General features: G+C 41.1%; 1 protein-coding gene across 4 annotated transcripts in view; it reads left to right on the top strand.

The window, feature by feature from the left end:
- Positions 1-7286: 7286 nt before the first annotated feature.
- The window catches only part of waslb (WASP like actin nucleation promoting factor b), a 20706-nt gene continuing 5551 nt past the window's right edge, over positions 7287-22441 (top strand). For 2 of the 4 annotated variants that reach the window (XR_005892802.1, XM_041029680.1), the window contains exons 1-7: positions 7290-7848; positions 14198-14332; positions 14572-14658; positions 15343-15439; positions 16709-16732; positions 20368-20551; positions 21072-21114. Coding sequence is in view for 3 of the 4 variants with exons in the window: in XM_041029680.1 (XP_040885614.1) it covers positions 7744-7848; positions 14198-14332; positions 14572-14658; positions 15343-15439; positions 16709-16732; positions 20368-20551; positions 21072-21114 (675 nt within the window). In the remaining variant the exon portion in view is untranslated. Of the gene's footprint in view, positions 7849-14197; positions 14333-14571; positions 14659-15342; positions 15440-16708; positions 16733-20367; positions 20552-21071; positions 21115-22441 lie in introns of all 4 variants that reach the window. The other 2 variants (XM_041029682.1, XM_041029683.1) reach the window with 2 other exon arrangements.

Below are 22441 nucleotides of genomic sequence, written 5' to 3'. Positions count from 1 at the left end.
TGGGTAGAGACCCAGCCGGTCGGTGTAAAACAGAGACAGGAACTGGCCTGGAACCTACAACAGAAACATGACAAAGTGAATAAAATTGAGAATTTTACTTATATAAGTATAACACTATGATTTCAGGAGGAAGAGCATCTTTAGTTCAAGTTAAAGACACCTGCATGGACTTTCACCTGCAAATATTCATGCATCATCGATTATTGTTTTGTACAAGTAAGACAAACCAGAGATTCATAAGGTGACATACATTTTGCAGTTTGATTACAGCATGTGTTTTGCTGCTATAGATTTGAAAGTAAATGAAATTTTAACAGGAAACATTTGTATATTTGTCACCTTACCTTAGCAGGTGTGGCCACTCCTTTAAAGGGCGAGGTGTCCAGTGAGATGTTGTGTCTGTTACACACCAGATCAGGGATGTTCCAACTAACAATGAAAGGTTGGTGCTCAAACAGCGGACCTGTGGTGTGAGGGAGAGATCGAAGCGGAGGTAGTCTGGGCTGGCGAAAGCTTCGCTCTTCTGAAGGAGGTGGCGATGTTTTGAGGAGAGGAATAGGGGAAATTTTGGCGAGAAGACGTGGTGACATTTTTAAAATTGAAGATGAGAATGTCATGGGAGGTGATGATGTTGAAACTGGAGAGAGTAGCTTGTTTGAAGAACCAGGAGGTTTAGCAGGTTGAAGAGAGGCTTTTTCAGAAGAAGCAGGATAGAGAGACATTTTTGACAGAGGAGACTGGAGGGTTTTGTGCAAAGGAGGTGCCATAGTTTTGAGGGACAGAGTCAAATGTTTGTAGGGGTGAGGTAGCAACTGAGAAATTTGTTTTAGGGGTCGAAGAAGACACTGAGATACTGGCTGACAAAGAACTGAATCAGGACCCAGAGGGGCTTTTTTGCCAAACTGAGTGGAAATAGTTTTTGTAGACGCCGTGGGTGAGGTTATGAGGACATCTCTAGGGGATGTTTGGTTGAAGAGTGACACTGACATTGTAGAGGTGGATGACATAGAGATTTTTGACAAAGACGATGGTTTGGTAAAAGCAGTAGAAATGGTAGCTGGTAGGATGAAGGTTGATTTGTTTGTGTCACCAACAGGAGGGGCCACGGCTTTTGGTGTTCTCAGGGCAGCTAATGCAAGAGCAGGCCAGACAGGAACGCTTATTACAGTGAAGAAGAAGAGGGGCAGAGGAGGGAGGATTGATTGTGTGAGCGAGAGAAGCAGCAGCACACAGCTTCTGCTCTTCTGTGTGACGGAAACCATCCTTTCACCTGCCTGAAGACAAACAGAAAAAAGCAAAAACAAACACAGCCCATTAAATTCCACTGGTACCTAAGCCTTCAGAAAAAAAAAAAACACATAAAACAGAAAGAAAATTAAATCTTAGTTACATGTAACAAAGTTACATGATTTTGAAAATGTTCAGTGTATACCAAAAAAGGCACAGATCTATCTAATGCCCTAAAATAATGCAGTGACAGTCTGATGTTGTTTCTACATCTCTGGGTGGCTGCTGTAGCTTCTTTAGTTACTTTAACTGTACCTATATTAAAAGTAAATATATGATCTAATACTAACCAATCTAATCTTTTAACTGCAGCTGTAGCATCGTTGATTTGTGGCATCATTTGGAAGCCCTGCACCAAGAGGAGAATCAAATCTAAACTGAAATCTTCACGTCACTCTCCCACAGCAAGTCTGTTCTTGTTCTGACATAAATGAGTTTTTTTTTCCAAATGACTGTAACACCTCCAAATTGTAATCCATCCTGTGGTTTCACTCTGCTTTGCCAAACATAAACCACAAGGTACAGATCTTCATGGTATCCATGATGTAAACTGATCTCTATTATCCAGGTGTTCCCAGATCAAGATGGGCACACTTTTACTATCATAAACCACAATTTATCAACACAAAACTGACTACTACTATGTTAAAAAAAGAGAGACAATACCTGAGCATGCCTTCAGAGGACCCGTCTCACCATGAGATGTGTTGACTACAACACAGAGAATGAGAGTATCCTTATAAAAGTGACTCTACCTGATATAGGTGGGAGAGGAGAGGCATAGTGGGCTGAGCTATGCACGAGGATGCACAGTGCAGTTTCATTTGTTTGTGTCAGAAAAATGTCTTGTTTTGTTCACCATGTGCCAAGTTTGACTTGGAGCAGAGGAGGACACACCTGGGTGTGAGGTTAGGGAGCGTGCACTGTCTGAGTTGGGCATCGATATGGAGCTTAGACTGTTACTGCACTTGGGATTGGGTAAACAAAAAAATGACAACAATAGAGGCAGTTGGGATCATTCATTCCTTAAAATCTGCATGTGTAGTTGATGTCACACAAAATTAACCAAACATGCAATGATTCAAACAAAGGAAAATTGTTAAATATAGTATTTAAATGATGCTGGCAGGCTGGTCTAGTTTAAAAAAAATGCATAAAATGCTAAATCCTTTCAAATAGCAGACAAAATTCCATACATTCTCCCCCTACAGTTAGGAGACAGGAAAGTTTGACACCTAGGTGGTAAGAGAGGGAATGTATACAGATAGCATTAATAACAGCACCTCTCTTTTCTATGAGAATGTGATTAAATCTAACACAGAGAAGTTTGCAGACCAAAATAACTAAAAATAGAACAAATGAGAGCACTTTCTCCCCATGTAACTGTACATTGTCTGGGTATATGTATGTTAGACTTGTGTTTACCCTGTATGTACTGTATGTGTTTATGTGACTGGTCAGGGACATGTATGTAACACCAAATGGTGCTGGTTATTTCACAGGTTGGTGACACGTTGTGAACGGTGGGACAGTGACCTTCAACCCTGTTAGTTGTTTTCTGGAGTGTGTTGTGTGTACCTGTGTGTATTTCTGTTAAAACAATACCACAACTAAATTCATTAAACAAATCATGTCTCAGTAAAAAGAATAAATCAATAAGTAAGAAATAAAGGTATTTTTCATGTGAGAGAATCAAATGTGTTCAGTGTTTGTGACTAAGTGTAACTTTCCCTTGATAAATTATTGATTAATTATTATTATAAGAAATCAATTCTTCTCCGGATAGGATCATAAAAACTGTTACAGTAATGATAAAATTTCAGGACTAGTCACAAAAATACCAGTTCTGATATTTCTTACAAATAGTGCAAAGCTAATTTTTATATAATACTATTTCCAAGGTGCAACAGCACTAAAATGAAGGACCTGCAAATGCTGCAGTCCATTACAGCCCAAATTAGATTAGATCAGATCAGATCAGATTAGATTAGATTAGATTAGATTAGATTAGATTAGAGTAGATTAGATTAGATTAGATTAAAAGTAGCCAGTACTTTCAAATGCTCACTAAGCCCTGAAGGTTAGATACGAAAGACTGTAATGGATTTTGGTTAACCACGGATTAAACATGTTGGGACAAAACAAAAATGTACTGATGTGACATGAGATAAGTGTATTCCAAACCCTTCTATGTTTTTCTGTAGTCTCGGACAGCAGCAAACTGCAGTCAGCAGACAGGTACAAAGTAATATTACAAGATGAGACACGTCGGGGTTAGCTGTTTAGCAATGCAGAGATGTCTTTGACATAATGTCAAAACTGTTATAAGAACTAATTTTTAAATGTTCTAAACTAAAATGCTTACATATTTCCCCTTTAACACTTTGATAATTGCTCCAACACATGGGCACACCATCATCATCATTCTCCTATGAGGACATATGCAGGCGGTATTATGCAGTATGGAGTGGGTATTTTGTTTTGGTGGACATGTTGGGCAAATGTAACTTGAGACTTTAACCAACGTGCTGAGTGCACCCTCCTGCATCAGTGGTATAATATCTAGAGTGATGATGCCACCTTGTGGTTTAACTGCATAGAAGGTGCAAGGTTCTATTGTGTCAGCAGCTCTATTAAATACACAGAGTCACCCAAAGGAGGAGCACATCAGTTAAGGAAAATGTCATAAGATGTACCAACATATGCAATATATAGTTTAGCTGATGGTGCTCTCCTGGCTTGTGGATAAAGCAAAGCAAAGTTTCATGACTCGTGACTCCTCACAGGCACGTGTCTAGAGCTGAAAAAAAGTCAACCAGTTGATAAGTTGATCAGCAGAAAATTATTGATTTGGATTCTGTATTGCTGGTCAGACAAAATAAGAATTTTGAAGACATCAAATTGGACTCTGCAGCCCTGCTAGACCAAATATTTGGCCAAAACATTGGCCCCTTTGGGGCACCTGACCCCCAGGTTAGGAAACACATGGTCTAGTTCCTCTTCCCTTGCATTGCCATTGTCACTGTATTTACAACAAACTGAATCATTGTGTATATGTGAAAGTATATGTGTAGAAAGAACTACCAGAAAGCACCGTCAGTCACTGTTGTTGCCACTAACTTTGATAATAATTCCTTAACCATCTTTGACTTTTTTTCTGTGGATCAGTGTGCCTGTATGTACATATTAGTGTATGTATGCAAACCTGTGTAATCATCTAATCCTTAATCAGAAGTAAAATTCCAGCCTTGGCTCACCACAACACTTGCCTGTTTGAATATATTTCTGTTTAGATGGCCCCGTCGTGATATTTCCAAAATCCACATTGTAGAACATGCTGAAGAGATGTGGAAAGGCCAACTTTATTAAATATTCATACAGAGGCCTGTAGGGGATGTCTTCCTCCAGAATCCAAAATATAATATTCATGTTGTCCTCTCCCCTCCTTCTCTCATAACCTCAATTCTCTTTTGTTGTGGAAAGTGGGTCAAACGAATGTTTCACAAGGGTAGCCCCAGAAGGTTTGTCTGCACTGGTACAAATAAAAACAAATACACTATAAACACCTAGATGACACAAAGTTTACAGTTTCTGAAATACACATTCACACATATGCATAAACACACACGAAACATTACAAACACGTACAGGCACAATTAAACGTACATTCACACGCACTGACATGACTGTCATGCTCACACCTCACACATTCTTGTCAGCATTGCTCAGAAAACTCAGTGAGGTATCTTACACAAGCTTTCAGTCCAGCTTTCTCGTTGGTGTGTAAGTACATACCAAGCACTATTAGCGTCAGTATCATTGAATTTCTCTGAATAGAGCATCTGTATCCTTCTCATGACGTGTATTGATGCAGAATTTACTTCCTCACTTACACAATTATTTACTTGCATTTTGACAGATTTTGGGAAATGTGGGTTTTTTTGCACTGGACGGAGCGTCCACAAAACAAGTTGAGAGAAAGAAGTTTTGAAACCTTTTTTATAAACCAAAAGGAACTGAACCCATCTAAGTTCTCTTTTATTCACATTGAAGTAAGGAAGACTGCCTTTGTTATTGGCATTAGGGGTTTTGCACCAAGGTAATCTGAAGTATCCCAGTCATCATCACGGTTAACCAGCTCACGCCAGCAATCACATCTTGAAACACGAAGCAAGTTCCTGGAATAAGAGCAGCAAATGTGCTGTTTCTCAGTAATAATAAATACACTCATATATGACTGACTGTTTCCCTTGCTTTCTTTGTTAATTTTCTGTCTCTGGCTCACCCTCCACCCTCATCCTCCATTTCCCACCCTCTGTTCATCTGTATTTTTCTCTCTCCTACCCTTCTTTCTGTCATTCACTGCTCCAAAATGCCATTGTTCTCATTCCCCTACATAAATAACACTTTTACACCTTACTAAACCAAAGCAAGGCGGAGTAGTGCAGAGTTTCCTGAGGTGTTTCTCTGCTCGTCGGTCGGGTTTTTCAAGTTCGACAAGGGGATTTGTTCAAACCAGGTGGAAGTACATGGAAGTAAGAGTAGAAGAGCATTACATTTTTACATTATTTGCCTGTTCAACTTCTACAGAGATTTAAATGTACAGTGTGCAATGATTAGGCATGGACTTACAGAAGTAATATTTGAAAATGAGGTCCACATGGAGTACGAACACGCCGTGAGCTTGTTTAAACACACTTTGAACATATCAGTCAAACAGGGTTTGCAATTTGGGTCATGAAGATTATGGGAGCGCTTACTTCAAGTCAAGCTCCTCCCGAATCACTATGCAAATCAGAATCAGAATCCCTTTATTCATCAGATACATACAAAATATGGTAAGAAATTTGACTTTCTGGTAGAGGTCTATACAATTTACACTTACCCTTACTACTTGTAGTTGGTCAGTTTTCTACTCACAAAATAAAAGTGATGTTGATTCTGATTATAAACATTCCATAGCACACTTAGGAAGCAAAGGAACAGACCTGCTGCTGACACCCGATATAAGACTACTTTATACATACTACTGTGCAAGAATTCCTTTAAAAAACTACAATATATATTTAGAGGAGCTGCATGAATGTGAACAACAAAAATATAAGTTGTGAAGTGCACTGATGACAACGGACATCTTATCTTTGTATTACTTCTCAAAGACTGCCATCCTGCAAACTACACCCATTTATGAGCCTGACTGAGCATGTTGTAGGGTGTTACAAACGCCCTTAGGCGCATTATTAAAATGTGTACTAGCCATGTATGCTGCCCTTGTTCGAGGCTAATTATAGTAGCCTCCAAATATGTCGGTTTGATAACTGTTTAGCTTTATTTGTCTTGAAGAATAAAATGCTAAGAAGTCTTTGGCTAGTAAAATTCACACACTGTGTCATATGTCAAGAAGATCAGCTGACAAAGATTCTGGAGCCACACACAGAAATGTACACTTTGAAGCATATGTCAGACTTGGCACCCTAACCCCTGAGGCTATGTTTAGTAACTGGAGCAGTCTTAATTTTACTTTATTTATTGGCCATTTATAGTTTATTGCAGTGAAAGGGAAGGACCTTTGTATTGACACAGAGGCATTTCAGTTCAGGGGCTGAATCATTTTATATCCCAGGGAATATTTATCATGTAGGATATCATAAGACCTGAACCATACCCTGACCTCTCTGACTTCAACAATAAAATTGCACATTCTCATCATCAGAGGGAAATTAAAATTTCTGTGGTTCTTTTATGAACATCTATGCAGCCTTAAAGCGATCATTTAAGCGTAGGCTTAGCTTTGCATTAAATTTCAGTTCAATAATTCCTCTTACAAGGAGCATTATTACATTATCTTGGGAACTTGCACCTTATTTCGTATCTCCTCCCACTCTGCACTCGCACACATTCCTGTCATAAAAGCCACGGGCGGACAGGACCAGACCATCTCCATGGAGCGTGTGCTGAGAATTGTAAATTTATAAAGCAGAATTTGTTCGTCGGACTTTTTAGAAAATATACCTGAATGTTAAATATATCTATATATAAACTTTTCACCGTTTGCCGTGTCAAGCTTTCTTCTTGGTGATTATGTAGGACATAGTTGGGAAATGAACGGACCCTATTCCCAGATAGTGGATTCGTCCCAACACTGCCATGTTGGATGGAACTGGCTCCGGGCTCTCTAGCGGCCGGACTTCCCAGGAAAGTTTTTATCGGTCTCCGTCTTCGCTCAGTCGCTGCAAATTTCACTTTATTTTAAAGAGGAGCGGGACATCGCACGGCATTCCTAAACGGCATACATTTTTTTTTGGCACCACAGTCTTGCGGACCCCCGGGATAAACCTAACCGGTGTGAGGGGGTCGGAGGAAGGCCACGGATGACCGAGGGATTGTTTATGTATCTTTTTGGGTCGCATATAACGAGTTAGAGTCGGTGCATACTTTATACATTGACCACTAATAATGAGTGGACATCCGCCGCAACGGCGGCAAACAAATGTCGGTTCCATACTACTGACACCGCAGGAAAATGAATGCCTTTTCAACCACCTTGGCAGGAAATGCATCGTAAGTTTTTTTCCATCAAATTGTTGTATGATAGGTGGCTAAGAAAAAAGCTAATATAGCTAACTTGCTTCGTGTTTCCTGACCTGAGAGGGGGAGATAAAGCTAGCTGTGAGGTGTAACGGTGTGTTTGTGGCCTACAGTTTGATGTTGTGATTTCGCGTGTGTTTTCCCTGGGAAACGTTGAGACTTCCAACTGAAGAGGTTGGTCTGTTTTGACAGCCGAGGCGACGAGGGAGGGCTGGGAGCTAGCGACTGTTTTTAACGTCCCGTTCGGGACGGTGACATTTCGGCAACAGCAAGTTTCACTCCAGCCCCAAGGCCTCCGCTGGTACGCCTTCAACTTAGATCTTGACACACCTGAAATCACCCAGGAAATCCTGAAATTCCTCCGTCACAGAGACTAACCACTCCGAGCCCAGCGTTGGCAGAGTGCAGTTTAATGGTCGGGGTTTGGGGGCTGTTAAATCCATCAGCGGAGACCAGGGGCAAAACAGTGATTTTTTAGCACTGGCATTACATAACGTAGCTGAACCTTGGCTGTTTTCGGGAAGTGTGTCCACCGAGAAGAATGTGCCGAGAAGAATGTGCCGAGCAGACTTGGCTGAGGACAGCGCTGACTAGCTAAAAGTCCTCCTAATGCAAGACTTGCCAGTCACATAATCTGACGAGAGAGCAGTGGGAGTATCCTGCTGTACCCAGTGTGACTGCAGTCAAGATCAGTAGGGCAATGTCACGACTCAATATTAAGAGATAGTCTGACATTACGTAAGACGTTTAGCTTTCAGCTGACTCATTTTTATGTCCTCCTTGTGCAGTATGTCTGTAGCTAGCTCCATAACCAACAGATTATAGTGAGGCATCTGCATCTGCATCAACGCTTGTACAGTTACAAGCTAATCCTCGAGTTTCTCCAGTGTTTGATTTCCTCTCTTTATGATCTCACAGGACAGGTTTCTACTTTTTCTTATTAGTTAAACATCCCTACTGGCTGGCACCTCTTAATATTCATCAACCATGTAAACTGTCAGAAAGAAAACTAATATTAAATGGGGCATCAGATCAGTGGGTGTTTACTGTTCTCAGCACTCAGCACTAGTGGATAGTAGTTTCACACCCAGACTGAAAAGTAAACAGTATATAGACTTAATATACTAATACTTGTGCACATGCATACTCAGATGGGTACTGTGGCATAAGTGGTCGCCTCTGATCTGTTGTTTTGAGTATCTTGCAGCCAGCATGCTTTATAGATGCTGTGGCCCATAAATGTTCTGTGCACCACCTTTACGGCAGTAATATGCACTTGCAAGTCTTTCTCTGTAGAGGTGGGTCCTCCCAGCGATAAGGGTTATTGCTAAATCAGCCTGTTTTCTCAACAAGGTGTGTGCGTGTGTGTGTGTGTGTGTGTGTGTGTGTATGTAACACAGCCTTTGGTCAGTTAATACTCTTCCTAGTAAGGGGCCCAAAAAATGATGAGATCCATTCATAGTTGACTGTTTCTGTCTGATGAATTTTTCTGGTCATATCTGCTTGATAGCTCTGCCTTCCTGTCTTGCAAATGTCACACAGTGATATAATCTGGAAAGAATGTCATGCCTTCACCTGTTGGTCAAGGTGTGTTATGTTTTTCCTGTAGCATAATCAAGTTTCCTCTATAGATGTGGGTCAGTGCAGGTGAGACAAAAGTGTACAAATCTGCATTGCTCATTTATAGTGTAAAGTTTCATATTGCCTGTTCTCAGGTTACTTCCCCATAGCGGTCATAGTTTCCTTTAATTGTGTATAGTAAAGGTGGTATGCTTGTGAGACAAAGAAAGGGCTCTTCCTCTTTGTCAGTACCGCTCACCTCACTGCAGCCACGCTCTCGGTTTATGAAGTACCTGTGTGTCCACGCATGTTTGCTTTGGAAAGGCCACATTTCCTGTCCCATGACACAGTATGTCAGGCCTGTGTGGTCACATGTTGGGATGCCCCCCCCCCCTTTGACGTGAGCACACAGGTTTCTGAGGCGTTGTCTTTCTGCACCTCTGCAACCCGTTTTTAAAAATCCAGTGACGACGTTCTTCTGGCATTCTGGTAATTGTGTCACCCAACATGTGACAGAGACGAGGAATCAAGAACATTCCTCACAGTCCTACGCTCTTGTGTGTCTGTACACGTCTTTGCATTCAGGGTGAGACCGAGTGTGTATGTGTGTGTGTGAGAGAGAGAGACAGGGGGAGAGGGAGACTGGAAGAGGCAGACATTGTGTGTCTCCCTGAGCAATCTAATTAAAATGCCCACCAGTGATTTAGTGGCTGACTGAGTGATTGTGTGTTATGTAATGTACTTATTATGCAAAAAATGTAAGCATCAGGGAGTCACCTTTACTTTGTTTCTTTAAACTGTCATCCTTTATAAGATGCACAGCCCTCAGCTGGCTTTCTGCAACTGACTTGATTTATTCAACCTGTAGAAGGCCTCTTGTATACTAATTCTTTGAAAGCTCTCCTTGCCTGTTTGTGTGTTTTTCAGTGGCTGACCTTGTTGCTTGTGACTTGGACTGTGTCAAAAAAATATTTTACTACCTCTAAAAATGGAAAGTGCTCATTAAATCAATAATAAATAAACTGATTATTCCAGTGCTGCCACTTTATTTAGTATGTGTCTGTGATATTCAACAGCTTCTGTGAGCATTTTACCATTAGATTCTTCCATTGTCTTCCCGTGTGGCCAGTAGCTTTATTTTGCAGCAGAAAAGTGGACATAGGAAGTTACCAGATACACTTAAAGTATTTCAGCCCGCATTCTGCATGGTGAAGTCATGCTGTCATTCATATGCATAAAGAATGAGAGACACATATAGGTACATACATAGTGGTCTTTAGTCATTGGTATTCCTTGTGGTGTTTTCGCCATCAGCAGCACTGTCTGACTGGGCAAAAGGTGGAAGGGGTCCAATTCACACTGTGTGTGTGTGTGTGTGTGTGTGTGTGTGTGTGTGTGTGTGTGTGTGTGTGTGTGTGTGTGTGTGTGTGTGTGTGTGTGTGTGTGTGAGAGAGAGAGAGAGAATGTGTGTGTGTGTGTGTGTGCGCGCAGACTGCCTGATCAGCAGTCCTGTCCTACAGGAAGTCCCGTGGTCGGCCTCCTGTGGTGATTTGTGCTGGAGAAGTGGAACATGACTCCTCTTTTCCTCCACTTCTCCCCTTTTCTAATTTTCTCTCCTTCCATAGTAACTTTTGTCATCTGTTCCTACCTAATTTTTCTTACTGTACATCACTTCCTTCCTTTCTTACACCTCTTCTCCCTCTTCGGTCCCACACTGCCTTTCTGTATCAGCCACTTATCCTGTCCTCTGTTTCTTCCACCTCCTTCACATCTTTTCAGCACTTTTCACTTGCTTCCTCCAGGAAATCTTGTGAAGAGGTTCAATGTGGCCTAATTTCGGCCAGTACAGAACAGCTCGACCAAATGGTTGATGGGTGAATTTCAAAGTAAAATAAGGACACAGACCTAATTATTTATGTTTCATTCTCAAAATGTAGAGTCTGAACATATACTTCTAATTGTATGGCCTGTGTGTTCCTCATCTAACTATTAATTCTTTCAAAACTTCACTTTAATACACAAAAGCTTTTAGGGGAATTGAAAATATGACACTTAAATATCAGCGAGGTCTTTGGTTATTACATTTGACCAGAGTCATCATTTCGCATTGTTTTGTGTGTGTGTGTGTGTGTGTGTGTGTGTGTGTGTGTGTGTGTCACCCGCACAGCTCCTGTGGTCTTGTTTGACTGCATCACCATTGTACAGCTTAAGTCAGTACAGATCTAGAAAATGAGCATGTTTGAGAACAAGTACATAAGAGATGGAGAATTTATTTGTGGGAGAGTCTGTATGTGAGAGTGGGTTTGTCAGCTTTTGATGACGCCATAGACAGAGCTCCACTTCCTGCAGCCTTTGGCCCTGTCATAAACAATCAGTCCTCCATGGGCAGATGAAACCCCAGGGCCTCAGAGCCTGGACACTGTTACTGAGCAATTCCATCATAAAGCAGAAATCCTTATTGTTTTGATCTTAGGTATTGCTGATCTGAATCCAAACAATCAAGAGCTGCCACGCTGCCAAGACACTCAATGTTTGTATAAATATGAATTAAAATATCTTGTGCATGCAGTGCTGAAAGACAAGTTGCCTCTTTAAGGACATAATTTTAATGCCTGTTAATACTGTAATGGGGACAGGGCTATACAGTTGAAATCAATACCATAATGTTGATAAATGCGGCTGAGGCTGTGGGAGAGCGTACTGATAGGATGAGATGTTCTGCAGCGTCATTCACCATCACTGTGATGTAACGATTCCTCTGCAAGTGCACGTGCGGTTCTGCTATCTCATGTGCAGACTTATGTTAGTCATTCAATGTGGCAACATTAGCCGTAACTGCTACTAGCCTTTTGGTAGCTTTACAGGTTAACCAAACCTAAAATTGTACAATAGCTTGTTTCTGTGTACAGTTTTTTTTTTCTGGCTTTCGCTGCATTTAGTCTACAGTAGTGACTGTACGTCTTTAAAAACAAGACCACTAACAACATTTAGTCCTAATGACCGTCAGAGAAAGCATAGTATTAGTGTTTGGAACAACCCTGTGAGAATCAGTCCTTAGTAATCAGATCATTTCCTCAGAAGGAACTGTTCCAGGAACTTTCACAGGAACTCAGGAACATTACCTTGATCATAATTCTTCCCCACAAAAGTACCTGCTTAAATGGTGGCACTTTCAGATGGTCCAGAAACAATAAGGGTGGAATTTATTGTACTGAACTTTGGTCACAATTCTTCACACTGCTACAAGTTGTGTTGTGTCCACTATTCACTCATACTGTAAACATTGGTTGTTGCTGTTATCAGTATTACGACCAGGGACAGGAATTTCTCCCTGGGTTCTCCCTGGGTTATAATAAATGTATTGTACCTGACTCGTGATGGTCAGTTTAAAATCAAGCAAGCAATCTGAAAAGAGACAAACGTTTGAAAGCAGAAGCATAGCCACACAAGAGCTCTGTATGTTGTCCCAAATTATACAAAAATTCCAGGAACTATTGAGTTGATAAGGCATAAAACTCACCAGGCATTTCCCCTGTTAATGCTTTTTCTTTCATCTGTGTGGTAATGACTGTGAACTAGGACCCCTTGGGGTGAGAAAATCCCTGGAGCAACCTGTAAAACCTGTGGGAGTCTGATCTGGTCTTATGATCATAGATGTGTGTACAGCGTGCTACAGGTGTGTTGTTAGCATGTATGGTTAGTCACAGGTTAACAGCCTTTTCCTTTCTTTGCTTGTAACCCCACTGCTTCATCTCACTAATAATGTGAATGAAGGTGATTGTGGAGTGCTTAAATATTGGTACACAGCATGGAAGATGCTACACAAAAGCTGAAATGTCTCTTATACTTGATTTTACCATGTGTTGTCATTAAGACATTACGTGTGGGGAGGGCTCAGTCTTAATATAGCATGGATCCTTACGGGAATTTAGGCTTCGGAAGATGCTCAAATGCCTGCCGTGTCCTTAATATACAACCAGAGTGACCTCAGCTTGCAGCCGTAGTTGAGGGTAGTTTGTGTCCTTGGTGACTTCCTGGACATTATTTAAGTGTACACGTGATGTCAAACTGTGTCAAACAAGACCAACTATCTCAGATTCATTATAAGGCTCTGTTCTCACAGTGATGCTGTATGAGGAGAAAAATCAGTTCTGGTTTTTGTTAGTGACATATTTCATCTCACTACCTCCCACTGCTTTGATTTAGTGGAGAGGATGTGTCTTCGTCTCATAACCATATTTCCGTGTCAGGCGTTTGACATTGATGGACAACTGCAGGGCCGAGCAACTTGACCCCCGCAGAGTCACCGTCACCCTGTCACTCAGTCTGCAGTTACTGTTGTCACTGTACTTTCATGCTGCCCACCAAACAATGAAAAATAATTTCATTAACATGATCAGTTGCACAGTGAAATGAGTTTTTAGGTAACAAAGAACTAACAAAGTAGTTTAATTAATTCACTGATACCAGGTTTATACTTCTGTAATGTTGTGTGTCATACAGAAACTTAGTGAAACTTAAAATATTATGGTAGTTCACAGAAACCTTGAAGCCTTCATTACCTCCAGTCATTTGTAAACAGTTTAATTAGTTTTATAGGAAGCAAGCTGTTTTTATACTTGATCTATAGTATGAATTTCATTCTCCTCCTCAGCACTGTGAGATACATTTACATGTCTGCAGAAACCACGCTGGACATGTACTGTCCATTAAGCATCACAGGATAAGCATGACTCTCCCTCTCTTTTCTCCCTTCCTCCAGTCTTTGTCTTCAGCAGTGGTCCAGGTGTTCACAGCAGATAGGAACTCCAGCTGGAACAAGAGATGCTGCGGGGTGGCCTGTCTGGTCAAAGACAACCCCAATCGATCCTACTTCATCAGGGTCTTTGACATCAGGGTAAGTGAATGCACAGCAAACAGCACTGGTGATTACATCTTTGTGGTTTATTGCTATACTAGCCAACACTGGCAGGAGACCAAGTGATTGTACTTACCCCAATGAATATCAACAGTGGTGTACCACCGAAACTCCTAATGAACCTTTGTTTTTATAGCCGCACAGCACAATCTGTGGGATGTCATTAAAGGCCTGTTGCATTTACTGTCCTTTGTGCTTGTCTGTGTGTTTTTCCTCAGGACGGTAAGATGATGTTTGAACAGGAGCTGTACAGCAACTTCAGCATCAACACCCCCAAACCCTATTTCATCACATTTGCTGGAGATGTGAGTTGTTAATGTATTTATTTTTATTTTGTTGTTAATTTGTATCTATTCATGGAAAAGCCTTGGTCCCACATTAAAAAGCCACTGATTTCTTCAAGACATATCCAGTCTTCTCAAAGACTCTTCTATCCAACTAGTGCAAATATATTATCACTTGTCACTTGTACTGTAAAGTAAATTTTTAACCTGTTTCACAAGGTGTGACTCTATTCCTTTGGTTGAACAAAGAGCTCCTGTTTGCCATATTATGAACACTACATACCTGCACTGACACTGACTGCATGATGGGATTAGGAGGTCCAAATTTTGCTCTCAGGAAACGATAAGAAAATGGAAATGGAGACACACACCTGATTTTGCACAACAAAACATATGTGCTGAAGTTTTAATCTGCTACTAAGTTATTTACTTCATCAGAAATTCATTCCAGATATTGTTGGCATCTGTTCCCATCATGTAAATCTAAAGCACTTAAAGTGACAAGGCCCCTTTATTTGTGGAGCAAACATCTTAGCTAGTGGTCTAGCGGCTCAGACTCCACTAGACCATGAGGTATGTGGCACCTCTGAGTGTGGCGATAAGGCTGGGACTATTCACTGGAAATAGGTGTGGAAATTCAGTCATGGAAATTAATTAATTAATTAATTAATTTCTCTTGTGTTTTGTGTGTGTGTGCGTTTACAGACATGCCAAGTGGGTTTGAACTTTGCCAGTGAGGAGGAGACCAAGCGTTTCTACAGCCATGTGTCAGAGCTAATTGGGAGAAGACAGAGGAAAACTGGTACCAACTTACTGCTGCTGCCGACTTACCTACACGCTTACCTACTGTGCTAACCCTTCTTTTTTTTAAATGACAAGTTTAGTAAATTTTTATCGTTCAAAACAATCCAAGCCAAAATATATCACTATGAAAGCATAGTGACATAGCCTGCTGTAGGAGATTTTGGCTTGAAATTATCTGACTGATCTGTGAGCACAAGATCGCATTAATTTCTAAACTTGTCATTTTTACAGTTTTCGACAACACAGAACTGGGCAAAAGAAACTTCAATACATGCAGCAAATAAATTTAGAGGCACTGGATTGATTTGTTCCAGCTGACATATGAGATGTACTTTGGACCTGTCTATTTAAACCAGTTTTTTTTTTACCAAAGTGTCATGTATTGAAAATTGTATAGGTTTTTTTTTTTTTTTTTTGCCTGGTACTGTTTACTACTCGCTCTTCTTCTCCTGATCTGCTGTGATCTCTTCTCACTTCCTAAAGCTGTTGGTAACACCACCTGCAAACCCTCCTTCAGCTTCAGCCATTCAGGGGCTCATGTGTAAATGAGTATGATCAGATTTCAGAATTCTACTATAACATAGGTCACACAAAAAAGAATCTGAACAGACATGAGGATTCAATTGAAAACACACTGTTTATGCAAAGCTATGCAGATGAATTCTTAAACTTATTATTGGCACTCAGTGCTTGACTTTTATCATCATGTGCTTGATTAAAGCTGTCCGTCTTCCTTCTTCCTCCTTCGCGGGTCATTTCCTGACTTTTCAGATGGATCGTTCTCTTTCATCTCTTCCCCTTCAGCCTTCTGTATTGGTGCCCTAATCTTATCTACAAGGCTTCTTCTGTTTGACCTTCAGCCAAGGAAAACTCAAGCCATCAGTATTTTGAAGTTCCTGTGTGTGTGTATGTGTGTCAGTGTTTTTAATGTATTAGTGTTTATAATATTTATAGTGCTGTGGGAGAGACATGTATTGTCCTCTAGACAGTTTTGCACCATAGCATTTATATATTGATGTAATATTAGCTGCGGTGTGTGAATGAATGAAAAGAATGTCTGATTTACATCCCCTAAACACACTAACAGGACACTTTGCTTGGCAATTTTTCCGAAAAACTTTCCAATCCCGCCGAGCCCTGCACTTAAAAACCAATAAACTCTCTTCTCTTTATACGTCTGCACTCTCACACACATTGGCTTCTCACTAACCCAACCCACTACTTAGCACAGGATTGTAATGGTTTCATTTTGTCTGTGTGTTCACAGAGAAGAGACGCGACCCTCCGAATGGTATGTTTTCCACTATTTCCTGACCATAAGTGTAAAGTGTAAAACCAGTCTGATGATACTGGGGAACATTTGTGTTTGGTATGGTATGTCAGATAGGTGGAGTTTCTGGATCATTTCGGATTTTTGTGTTACTTGGCACCAACTCAAGACTGTATTATCTTTCCCTATTATTGTGCAAACTATGCGGTTTACATAGCATGTCATATTCTGTGTTGGAAACAACTGCATACAGTGCCATGCACAAAGGAAATGGAGGAACTGTTCATAGCTGGAAAAACTAATTGTGGAAGGTGGTGGTGCAGCTCCAGGAACAGCTCAAAAGAAACAACTATTAATTCTGTGAGTTACAAATGTCCTTCATGGCCTCACGCTGCCACTCAGTATGGTTGGATGACTAAAGAGATGGGATACATTTGTGGATATGCACAGTTTTTTTTGGACATACGGCACAAGACACACAGCCTAGTTTGAGACAGAAGGATCGGGAGATGAACCAGTTTTGGACCAACAGGCAGCATGATTTGACCTAGCTGGCTTATTAATATATCTGTCTGCGTGTGTGTGTGTGTGTGTGTGTGTGTGTGTGTGTGCACGTAGCCATGCAGATGTCTTAACTCCACAAGATGACACATTTAAGCATTTAGCTGATGCTCATTCAGTGCAGCTTAAAGTACTGGGCCTGCGGATGTTTTGCTTTGAATCACATGAGATCAGATGCCATATATGGTTACCCATGATCTCCCTAAACCAACATGTAACTGGTAGCTATACAGTGAACTGTTTAGAGCTGATGGTTGACTTCTTCTACAGCCTTTTGTCTTTGAGTCGGGATTTGTAGCTTTTTTTTTTTTTTTTTTTTTTTTTTTTTTTTAAGATCACCATCACAAAGGACGAGTGTTACCTAAAAGCAGCATGTTCCATGTATCTGTGCCCAATCGTGCTGTCATGCACAAATGTTCATACCAGTTTCTATCTTGGATTTGTCATGCATGGTTTCAGTTTCTGGCTTCTTGGTCTGTAAATTGGTTCAGTTCCAAAGGAAGTCATCCTTGTCCTCGCACAGGAATACTTTCTCTCCGTCTCCATCTGTCTCACTCTCACTTCCATTACTGTATCATAGCCGTGTTACTGTCTGATCAGCTCCAGTCTTTCTTTCCTTCTGTTCTGCCCTTTTCTCCTGCTGCCCCTTCCAGTTCTCCGCTTTTCATCATTTGTCCCCATTTGCCCTTTGCTCTTCATTTAATCTATTTCCCTCTTTTCTCTCTCTTTCTCTGGTCTGCCACTATTGCTCTGCCTTTCTCACCCTTTCTCTCACCCCACAGATTCATCATGTTTTAGAAACCCCTGAGATTAACATGGGATTATGCCATGGATGGGTTTTAATGGTTACATAAAGTCCAGCGCTAAAGCCGAAATAATTTGCTGGGATTAGATCCATTTGTGTGTTTTGCAGGGAATGGGAGGAGATAGCAGTGGAGGTGGGTGGGGAAATGATCGCAGCGAGCCAATCCGAGCATGATAATCTAACAGTACACCCTGCTGAGATGGAAAGCCGGAGGGACAGAATATGATTGCAAAATAGAAACAAAATATGCAGAGCTCAGACGCACAGATACAGCAAAGAAACAGAGACCGGGAAAACAAGATACATAGAAGGGAGCTGTTGTAGTAATGGAAGGAATCTAAGAGGAAGAGTAAACTTTGGCTGTTGTCCGGCTAAGTGTTGGCTGAATCCTAACCCTTCCGATGGCACTGCTGGATGTCTGCCTTCCCGGCTCGGACAATATGCGTGTCAACTCCACCAGATGTCTGAGGAAGATATTAATTCAGTAAATGCAGACTGTTGCACCAAGGCCGTCACAAGTTGGCTTATTGTCTTTGCTGGTGTTTTCCAAACCCTTGGGATCATCTTTGTTTTTAGGTTTCGGCAGAGAAGAAACCTTTTACCTAAGAAGACAGAAACAAGACAAGTGGATTTCACGTTTTACCTGCTTAAGTCGATTGTAAGAGGAAGTTGTCCTTTTGGGAAGCAGTCTTTCCTCATTGGGGTTAAGAACACTGTTTGGTGTGTTAGAAGAAGAAGACAATCTACTTTCAAGTCATTTTGTTTGAACCAAGATCTTCTCAGTTCCCACCATATTGTTCATGCCTAGCTGTCAGCTACAATGATGTTCTGCACCACCTTCCTCTCTGCTCCCTCCGAGGAACTTAACTGTGAGGGCGGTGGAGGAGGAACAGCAGTAGGAAGTGGAGGTTTGGGTCCAGGTAGCTGCCTCTCTTCCCTGCACTGCTTAGTTCTCCCACAAGACGAACTGTACCCATCTCTCTCCGACCCGACCGCTCGACGCAAAATGCTTCTTGATGTCGGTATGACCACCTGCACGGCAAGAGAGGAGGGTGGGTGTATTTGGGACAGGGTGAGAAGGCGACGCAGTCGGTCAGCCTCGCCTTCGCCCATCAAAACTCCCAAAAGTCCCTGTAGTGAGAGTGTCAAAGGTATGTGCTGCAGCTGAGGCGCTGGTGGGAACTGTTGTGATGAAACTACACTGAGCATGTAACTGTTTTAGGTGGTGATTCAGTTCCTTTTAAAGAGCAAAAATGTGGTGAATACATGGTACAAATCTACAAAGCAGAGAAAATTGTTTTGAGGTTACATGCAGTAACAGAATCTTTAATACTAACTGGTACTGTTGGTGGACGTTTTGCAGTGGGCTGAAGTGTTGTCGTTGATTTGAACACCATGTTGTTTGGCTGGATGTGTGAAGTGGAGCTGTTGTTGGCTCTTTGTGATTGGTTGTTTGCAGTTCACACTCCCATGAGCTGTAGTGGGATATGTGGGTATGCAGGTATGCCCTGGTCACCAGCATCTAGTCAAATTTTTTGTGTGTTTTGAAAAGAAAAAAAAATTATGCTGTTCCTTACAGTGATATACAAACACCTTTGGTGTTTGTATATCACTGTAGGCATTTTTACCCTTTAAAATGGAATGTAAAGTATGTTCATCCTTCAGAGATCTTGTGGAATGTTGTGTTGTCTATTTAATATTGATAGTTTGGTAATTCACTGTTGTTTCTACCAATCATGGCCAGGCCTGTTTGAAATTGTGTTAAATAAATAAAAGAATATCCATTTACACAGCTGACAGGATGATTGTTTCAGACGTGCAGCGTCTGCAAAGGTGAACTTTAGAGTACATGGCAGTACAGAATGATTGTTATTTGCAGAGGACAGTAGGTCACCAAACTGACAGAACAAGTTTTACAACAAATTTGCAAACCTCTATATCTCAGAGGCATTGTCAGTCTTTTGTAGTAACATTTTGTTCAGTATCAGCTTTCTCTCTTAACCCGTTCTGTCATTTTGTTCAAATATCCTGAGCGGCAGTAATGAGATGACGCTATAATCCCACAAAGGTTGACTCACTTTCTCACCCTTAAGCCCAAATAAAACTCCCAGTTCTCTTTGAGCCAAACAGAGTCTGCAGTAGCCATTAAATAATGGATTATGTTATGTTCAGAAACTCCTGCAGACTTGATGGAAAAGCCCACAACCCATTTTGTGTTTGTTTCAATAAAATCACTGTCCTCTGTGCATTGCATGTGTTAACTTTAGCACGGTCTCCATCACTTTTCCAGGTCCTACGTTGCCCATGGCCACCGTCGACATCAAAAACCCGGAGATCAACAGTGTTCATCGTTACCATAACAACTCTCAGGTGAACAACATTGTGCACTCCTCCTTTCCCAAGAGGGAGAAAAAGGGCAAGGGCAAGAGGAAGAGGTTGACCAAGGCAGACATCGGCACACCGAGCAACTTCCAGTGAGTCCCAGGGCTCCAGCAATGGTTGTGTTTGTTTCAGGTCATGGATCATTTGTCATTCCCTTACAATAGATGCAAACTTGCACATGAAAACTTTTTCACCATTTTCCATTGAAATTTTATCCAATTGTCACTCAATTTTGCACACAGCATCTTTGAATAACCCTGTGCAACAAAGGCTTTATACTCACATGAGGAGGTCGTAGGGCTTGTCCCTACATCCCTCTTGTCCATATAAATACTGGTGAATCAGGGGGAGGTATTAATCCAGACTCTCTTTGCTCAGATTTCCATCCCGTGGAATATGCAAAAGATTAATAATGCAGGAAAATCTGTGCTGTGCTTTCAGGAATGATATCAGTGGCAGCTTTCAGAGTTTTCGTTAGATACTGCAGGTTATCACTGGGCTCTCTGAGTGTTTTCCTTTCAGTAAACAGCTAATTGATTTTCATCTGTATGTCTTTCTGTCTTTTAATTTTTACATGATCTCACATCCTCTCCTGTTCTGCTTTTCTCACAGGCACATTGGGCATGTAGGATGGGATCCAAACACAGGCTTTGATGTAAGCAGAGTTCACATATCCTAATGTCAAATTGTGTACATGTTTGTATGCGTGCCTGCACTTGTCGGACTGTGTGACCTTTAGATGTTCTTAGAACTTGTCCCATAAGCTTATCTGTTTGCCAGTCGGACATCCTCCTTCCAGACAGATTTTTCAGATTTAATACCAGCTCCAGAATATTGAGCCGAGCTGCGTGGCCAAGTCGTCAGGAGTGTTACACAAGGAGATTTTGGAGGGAATAGAATCAACCTGCATCTGCATAATCCATGGACTCATTCCCAAAAAGCATCATCAGTAATTATACTGCGTGCTGACTATGAGATCATTCAGGTCAGAGGTCCTATTCTGCCTGTACATGAAAAAGATGAAATTCAGATGATTTGGTTTCATAAGTTAATGCTTTCAAGGACTTAGATTGATTTGAATGGGTGACGTCAGTCGAACAAAGCTTGCTCACCTCTCAAATCCTCAGGCTCAAAGCTGAAGCACAAATGAGTGGATTCAGAAATGAGCAAGAGAGATATTTTATAATCTTAGCCGCTAAATTAGTCTCTCTTCCCTTCTATCCTTATACCATAGATACCTATTTAAAGTGCTTTGCTTTTACTGTAGATAAAGTAAGGAGCATTTTACCTACAGTAAAAGTAAAGCCCTACAGATCCCACTTTTAAAAAGATAATCAAACACCATTTTGGAAAAGTGTTAACTGCAACATGACGTACTAGCCTACAACCAAGAAGTATGAACACAGTAAAGTTAGGAGCGTGTCACATGGCTTTAGTTCATCTGTGCTGACAACAAAAACAGAATAGGAAAACTGGAAACAGTTGAAGAAGGAAGGGGCCTGACTTGTTCTAATTTGTATTAAAATCCAGGTTATTGAGAAGTTCTTTTTTCCAGGGTGTCAACCTGGTAGTGTTACACCACACCACCAGGTGGCAGCATCATTGCTGTGTTCTGGTCACATTTCATTTGTTTTAGTCAGTCGGCTAAAAGTGTCACACCAAAGTGTAAAATTAAAAAATAAGAATAATAATAACTACTCCCATTCAGCTCCTGAATGAAACAGCTATTTGTAAGAGCCAATGTCAGACGGCTTTTTCAGACATCCCTGTAATCCTAACTGAACCAACCTCAGTCAGTTAATGTGTTACTGAGCTGCAAAGCTCATAAATACAGATTAAAACTAGTAAAATCACATCACAGATCTTAATATATAGGCCATGAGATTATGTGCCGTATGTGTAGGAGTGTGTACACACATGAGCAGTTACGAGAGCAGCAGGAAAGTCAGTCTGTTCATAGCCAGCATGTTTTAGTCACTGTG

This window comes from Toxotes jaculatrix, chromosome 22 (assembly GCF_017976425.1).
Source record: "Toxotes jaculatrix isolate fToxJac2 chromosome 22, fToxJac2.pri, whole genome shotgun sequence".
NCBI lineage: Eukaryota > Metazoa > Chordata > Actinopteri > Toxotidae > Toxotes > Toxotes jaculatrix.
The sequence above is the reverse complement of the archived record's forward strand: the minus strand, read 5'-3'. Positions and strand labels throughout refer to the sequence as shown.